Raw genomic sequence first — 7,536 nt, 5'->3', positions numbered from 1 at the left:
TGCATAGTAACGACTATGAAACTGAGCTCACTGTTCAGGCTCATCTGAATCTGCTGAAAAGATCACTGTGGTCTGTCGGCGCCGCAGCCAGAGCGCCGCTGAGCCGGCCTTACCTTAACTTCATCAAATTCAATCATATCAAACATCCTTGAAAGAGTCAAACAGCTAACAGATCATCTGCAGAGGTTTATTTGAAGAGTTTCAGTCAGGTTTCAGAGCTCATCACAGCACAGAAACAGCTTTAGTGAAGGTTACAAATGATCTTCTTATGGCCTCTGACAGTGGGCTCATCTCTGTGCTTGTCCTGCTAGACCTCAGTGCAGCGTTCGATACTGTCGACCATAATATCCTATTAGAGCGATTAGAACAAGCTGTAGGTGTTACAGGTACTGCACTGCTGGAGATTCCCATGATGCACTGAGTGTTTCTTGGTGTGGTAATACTCCTTTCTGCATTTAATCGTTAGTAATTATTAATCTCTGGCTCTCTTCTGCAGCACGTCTTTGTCCCATCGTCCAACTTCTGCCAGAGGTTTTTCCATCCGGCTGTCGCTACAGTGACAGCTCAGGGGTCTTTACCTGACATTATAAAGCACTTTGACACAACTGTGAGCTGAAGTGTTTTCTGCTGGACATTTGTCATTTTAATTTGCAATGTTTTCGTTTTTTCCTGTGAACATGATCCTCTCTGAGGGTCACGTGTTCGATTCGTACACCTGACAGAAGCGTCGCATTTATCCAGGCAGCAGCTCCAACAGCGAGAAACACACACGTCTGCAGACTTTTTAAAATAACTGTTTAAATTAAGGATTAAAATTTGCATTATGGAGGGGTGTGGCCTCTTTAGCTGACAGGTGGATGGTGACGCACAATTCTGACCTGGAGCCTGATAATATGGCTGCTGAGGTTAATCGCACCAACACGTCTGAGGAAGATGGTTTTATATTTGGCTGTTCCTGAGCATCTGTGTGTCTGCGTCCAGCGCAGAGGCCACGCCTCAATGAGCTCACAACCCCTCCCTGGTTGTTGGAACACCCGCCTGAAAAGCACACCTGTGTTGTGCAGGTATCTGTGGTCAGGGTTACAGGAAGAAGACTCGACACGTGTGGAATAAAACATCAGCCGGTACTTTAATAATGATCTCATCTCAGGAGCAGCAGTGTGGTGTCACCTGCACGTGGACCCAAAGGCTTCATTTAAAAACAACACATCATGTGACGTCACAGGAACAGTCGATGGACTCGCACTCGCACACACATCCGGGTCATCAACAAGGTGTTTAGAAGAAAAAAATAATAATAAAGAGACAAAAAGTAGGAAAATGTCCCACAGCGGACGCCCCAGTCCTGCCAGCGCTAACACCACGCCTACACCACACGCTGGAGGCGGAGTCACTTCACTGTCTGAGCTGCAGTCATACGGGGAAAAGCTGAGGAATGGTGGCGAGCGAGAATGGTGACAAGAAGAGCAGCAGCAGGTGAGCGGAGAGTTTCCCATGATGCTTTGCCACATCCTGACAGAACACCACAGGCAGGAGGAGAGGAGGCCGCGGGAACCAAAGCTTCGCCCTCTGCTCATAATTAGCACCGAACTTCGCAGGACTTCCTCTGAAATGTCCTCAGATCCACAGCCGAGTGAACAAACTCCGGAACGCCGAGGCAGGAAATGACCTCACAACCCGACTGACCCCTCAGTACTGGGCGATACGACTTCAGGGGACGGATCGCTTCCTTTGGCTCTATTCTGCCTCACCTGCAGCAGGTGATTAGAGGCCACGCCCCCAAACAACTGTCACTGATCTGGATGATAAAGTGACAATTTGCAACTTCACCTCGCTTCAGACAGGAAGTGAGGAGGGCGCACACTGCAGGAAGTTGAAATTAAAGGTGGGCGGAGCTTCAGGGAGCAGTCGAGGTGGACTGCGGCTCCCTGGAGAAGGTTTATGAAATGTTTTTGTTGATATTTACGAGTCATTATTTCAGGTGTTTTCAAAGGGAGAAGCTCGCCGCCCGGCCCCGTTCCCCAACTCACCCGGGTCGTCCATCAGAGGAAATACTGCTCCGCCCCCTCCTCCTCGTGTGGTTCAGGCGTCGGACTCGTCGCTGCTGTCGCGGCTGATCTCGATCTGCAGCGAGGGCAGGTTGTCCAGCCGACTCTTCTTCATCTTGTGGGTGAGACGCTCCTGCTTCTGTTTGATCATGGCGCCCCACATCCTCTGCAGCGTCGAGTCGTCCTCCTCGTCCCCGCGCCTGTCGTCGTCCTCCTCCTCCTTGTCCCCCTCTCCGTCACCACGCCTCCTCTCGCTTCTACTGCTGCCACCGCCATCCCGGCCCGATGAGGAAGAGGAGAACAGCCCCGCCGAGCGGCCGCTTGACCTGTCGTGACGTCTGGCGGCAGCGCTGCTGCCGTCGTCGTCGCTGGAGCCGAGTCTGCTCCACAGCCCGCCTGCAGACGAGAGAGAGCGTTACAAACGCCACACAGCAAAGAAAGAAGACGACAGAGGTTGGCGTCGCCTCCGTACCCGTCTTCCTGTCTGTGGATGAGTTTGAGCAGTGGCCTCTGCTGTCCTGACTGGCCACGCCCAGTCTGCGATGCACATCTCTGGCTAGGGGAGTGTCTCTCGGGGACAGCGGCGAGGGGGAGCGGCGTCTGTCTGGAGAGTAGCGTCTTTTCCCGAGCCGCTGCCGTACGTCTGCGGAGAGCGTCAGAGTCAGAGGCCCGCCTCACGGCAGCACAGCAAGCACCTGGATTTAAACCGCTCACCTGTCTTCCCGCCGCTGACCACCGGAGGGGGCTGGCTGTGCTGAGAGTGGCCCTGCCGCTTCTCCTCCAGCAGCTGCCGCACGTCCGTCACCTTAGAGGGCGACGAGGCTTTGGTCCTGCTCTGTGATCCCGACGTTCCGATCCTGTTCCTGAACGGTGCGACACAGGCAGAGTTAAACGCAAAGCAAACGTGTGTGAGCGCGGCGGCGAAACATTCCTGCAGGTTTAATGATCAGAGCAGAAGAAAATCTTTCATGCATTCACTAGCTGTGTCCCACAACCTAGGCTGCATCCTCCTGAGGCCGCATTTGTAGGCCGATTACATCACAGCAACGCGGCGTAGACTCCTCCAAATATATCCCAAAATGCCTCCTCCATTTCCCCGAATTTGAAGGATGGGTCGGGTAGGTCCTTTACTGCAACTAAGTTTTAATATTACTCTTATTATTCTTTCTGGGTCACAAAATAAACTTTTAACATATGTCCAGGCGAGAATGTGGCTGTGCAAACCTCAAATATCTGCTCGGTTTATCAAGACACCACATATTTGCAAAAGTGCTTCGACGTTTTCGGAGACATCTGTTACCCACCAGCGAGCCGGGGCGAGAACGGCAAACTCCCGGCACATCGTTTTCAGATAAGATAAAGAGACAAAGAAGAAGTTTATTGTCATTGTAGTTATACAACAAAATTTGTTTGGTAGCTCACAGCAGCAATAAAACAAGAAGCAGCACAGTAATAAATAACCGTAGTAAAAGTATAAGATATAAAGTAAAAGGAAGGAACTTAGCACAGTAAATAAAGAAAACATAACAGTATTTACACCAGACACTTTACAGACCACCGCGGTCTTTCGCTACTCAGTTTAAATGTAATATATAAGTTACTTAGACAATGATAGTCGACTAGTCAGCGATTATTTTTGCGATTAGTCACTAATCAGATCATCATCCATACAGCTTATTGCACCAGCAGCATCTGCTCTTATATAACTATCATTAGCTTACAGCTTTAAGTGTTTCAGGTGCTAACTAAAAATAAAGACAAGATGATAGTTTATTAAATGTTAATGACATTTGCAGATTGTTTCGGTGAAGTTTAATAAACTCCTTGCTATCTAAAATATAACAGGACACCGGAGTAAATTCTGGAGCATCTCACACTTCTGATAATCAGCTGTCTGCTTGATGTTTATTCAGCTGTGTAAAAACTATAACTTTAATCTCAACCAAACCGATTTACTCAGGAACAAATAAAATACTAAAAAAAGCCAAACAATTACAGTTTTAAGTTATCTAAGTGACTTATATATCATGTTTAACCTGAGTAGCGAAAGACGGCGGTGGGTTTGAAAACGATTAGCCGGGAGTCCGGTGTTCTCACGGCTCTAGTTAGCCTAGCCCCCGGCTCGCTATCGAGCTAGTGGGTAACAGACGTCTCCGAAAACGTCGGAGCGCTTTTGAAAATATGTGGTGTCCTGATAAACTGAGCAGATATTTGAGGTTTGCACAGCTACATTCTCGCCTAAAAATATGTTAAACGTTTATTTTGTGACCCAGAAAGAATAATAAGAGTAACATTAAAACTAACTAGCTGCCGCCATTGTTGGAAACTGAGCTGGGCCGCACTATGAATTCTGGGACACAGCTTCTTCTTCTTCTGGGTTTAACGGCAGCTGGCATCCTTGTACATGCAGTGCTGCCATCTTCTGTTTCAGTCCGTTATTACACTCTTAAATCCTGCTACTTATTCCTGCGTCTTTTGTGATCTTACAAAGCTTCAAATGACGCGTCGACTATTAAATCAGTCGTCGACGATTTTGATAGTCGACGTAATCGTGACTAGTCGACTAATCGTGGCAGCCCTATTAGACAACCTAAAAATGTTATTGTTTGGCTTTTTGTTTTATTTGTTCGTGAGTAAATCGGTTTGGCTCAGATTAAAGTTATTAGATAAAATAAAACTTTATTAATCCCCCGGGTGGTTTTCACACAGCTGAATAAACGTCAAACAGAAAACTGATTAAACAGATGGTCGAGTTTACTCCAGTGTCCTGTTACATTTTAGACAGCAAGGAGCAGACGGACGAGTTTATTAAACTCCACCGAGACAGCGCTGACGCAGATCTGAAGGCGAGACCGTCCAGTTTCAGAGCTGTTTACTTCCGGCCTTCTCGGTCCTCCGGAGGATGCAGCTTAGGTTTTGGGACACAGTAACTGTCAGTACTCACAGCAACAGCCTGGAGACTAAAGATCCGCCCACACAGGAAGTAGTATGTGGTAGTGGTTGTTTTACAGTTGCTGGTTGGTGACCAGCCAATCGTTCTCACTCGCTTCAAAGTTAAATAAAGTTTAACTCGGGATCCGCCCACTTCCCACCATCATCACCCAAAACTGCAGAATGCCTGATTTTTCTATGATGTCACTTCCTGTGAGGCCGCCCACTCAGACGTAAAAACAAGGTTCTGGTATTTGAAGGAAGCAGGAACACTGCGGCACCCCTGATTTTCAAAATAAAAGCTGTGAGCAAACATGATGGCTCTTTCCATTTTAATTTAATGCTCAGCCTCACTGAGAGGCGTGCACACACACACAGACACACACACTCAGTCTGCAGCATGTCTTTTGTAACCAACCAATCACAGCAGATGGCCCCGCCCCTCCCTGAGCCTGGTTCTGCCGGACGTTTCTTCCTGTTAAAAGGGAGTTTTTCCTTCCCACTGTCGCCAAAGTGCTGCTCATAGGGGGTCATATGATTGTTGGGCTTTTCTCTGTATGTATTATTGTAGGAGCGCCTTGAGGCGACTGTTGTTGTAAAAATAAAACTGAATAGAAAATAACACACACACACACACACACACACACACACACACACACACACACACAGGTGAGCAACTCTGACCGGATGCTCTTCAGGTGCGTCTCCAGCTCGTCGGCATACATCGTCATCTTCTTGCTCTTCTTCGGCGACGGCGTGGAGATCATCTTCAGCTCCAGGTCGTAGTCCATCTCGTCCGACTCGGACCACGGAGACGGAGAGCGGTCCGTCTGGCTGTGGAGCCCCGCCCCCAGTGAGCGTGAGCCACCGCCCCTGTCCCCCCTCTCCCTGTACTCCACCACCCTGTCGTCAGAGTCCATGTCCTCGTCGCCGTCTTCTTCCTCCTCCTCCTCCTCTTCTTCCTTGATGGGCTCCTCGGGCAGGTTGACGAGATCCGCTGAAAGCACAGAAGTCATGAAAACGTTAGCATGAAGCAGAAGAAAACCACATTTAGGGCTCTAGAGACCAATCGTTTCAATGGTGCGACTAAGAAAAACAGCTGTTCCAGTAAAAAAGAAAAAAAAGTCTCAGCAACTCTCAAAGTCTCCGTGTGGTCAACAACTAACACATGCCCCTATTGTGTGTCCCAATCAGTGAACGTCAGGGGCGGGACCTCTGTGATTGGCTGTGGTTCTAAAGTGCAGGTGGACAGAGGGAGGCGAGGAGCTGAATAAAGCCATATCGAGTCATTAAATCCTGAATCGACTTTTAAATGTATTTTGTCAGAAACGCCGAAATCTCAGGTTAAAGCTCACAAAACTATTTCAACAAACGGTAAATAAGAGCAGATACACAAACTCCACACAAACACAGAGCTGTCGGCTTTCTCATCGTACACGGACACGCCGTCGGGCCCGCTCTGTGTTTACGTCTTTTTTGCGCCGATTCTGAGCTGCAGGTTTTGTTTCTCTCCGACCAAAACTCACTGAACCAGCAGCAAAAGAAGCAGCAAACTACGCTTCAGATTTGATCAACATCGTCATTAATTCACTCTGACTTTTGCTGTTTTGCTTCCAGCACGATCAAAAGCACACTTCCTGCACAGCTCTCTCTCTGATCTCAGTTTTCTGCATTATTCATTCACCCATCAGTCTGCTCCTCGGACAAGAAAGCCTCATTTCTGCTGTTCAACACTGAAGAAATGTAAACGTTTTAAAATGATGCAAAACTGCAGAACATTTTAAGTTTCTCTGCTATAAAATCCAGGCCAGAAAAATCTGCTTCATGTTTTTCTGTTTTATCCTCTGCTGTGATGCTCAAGTCTCACAGTATCAGTACTGATAAATGATCAGAATTACAATATTTCTGACTGTGAGACAAAACTGAATCCAGTCGAGTAGTGATGGTACCCAGCCCGGGTGAGCAGCGTAGGCCCGACAGAGTGGATGAAGCTGTGGGTAACAAGAGAAGATGAAAAGAACGACTGATAACATTTTTGTTAAGTTAAGGCCTGATCCGTCTGAAGTTCACAGCCAGCTCTGACACGGAGCCATCAGCCTCCGAGCGCTGAAAAAGCAGCAGAAACACATTATATGCTGCGATAAATGCCCACGTGTCCCCTCCCCCCCCTTTCAGCAGCAAACAGGTCGTCAGAGGAGCCGATGTGATGATTAAGTTTAACATTGTCTACAATATCACCAAAGAGCGTCAACGCACTTTAAGCACAAGCTTGTTAGTGAATCATTTACAAATCGATATCGTCTGTGTGGACACAAACTTGCCCCCAAAAAGTGCACGTGTGAAACTGTGGTGCGGTTAAAACGTTTGTGCCGCCGTGGCAGAAAGTTAGTCTACAGCTCTGACATTTATCCACCGCCCAGAGGCTCCTCTCTCCCTTTGGGAGCCAAGGTGCTGTGAGGTCATCGTGGCGTGGATGACGAGGGTACAGACAGACACGAGCCGCGTGTCACTGTTAACGGCCGACCACGAAAATTTACGGCCGACGGGAGAAAACGCC

The 7,536-nt window shown here is 48.2% G+C and overlaps 1 protein-coding gene across 3 annotated transcripts in view; it reads right to left on the bottom strand.

Moving 5' to 3' along the window:
• Positions 1-1,110: 1,110 nt before the first annotated feature.
• ncbp3 (nuclear cap binding subunit 3) overlaps positions 1,111-7,536 on the bottom strand; it is a 16,341-nt gene continuing 9,915 nt past the window's right edge. For all 3 annotated transcript variants that reach the window (XM_080867893.1, XM_080867892.1, XM_080867894.1), the window contains 4 exons: positions 5,664-5,976; positions 2,763-2,911; positions 2,521-2,691; positions 1,111-2,444 (listed from right to left, as the gene is read on the bottom strand). In XM_080867893.1, coding sequence (XP_080724019.1) covers positions 2,083-2,444; positions 2,521-2,691; positions 2,763-2,911; positions 5,664-5,976 — 995 coding nt within the window. In that variant the 3' untranslated portion in view covers positions 1,111-2,082. The remainder of the gene's footprint in view (positions 2,445-2,520; positions 2,692-2,762; positions 2,912-5,663; positions 5,977-7,536) is intronic.

The sequence above is a fragment of the Rhamphochromis sp. 'chilingali' genome (genome assembly GCF_963969265.1).
Source record: "Rhamphochromis sp. 'chilingali' genome assembly, chromosome: 19".
In the NCBI taxonomy this organism is placed as follows: Eukaryota; Metazoa; Chordata; class Actinopteri; order Cichliformes; family Cichlidae; genus Rhamphochromis; species Rhamphochromis sp. 'chilingali'.
This window is presented reverse-complemented; position numbering and strand designations above follow the sequence as displayed.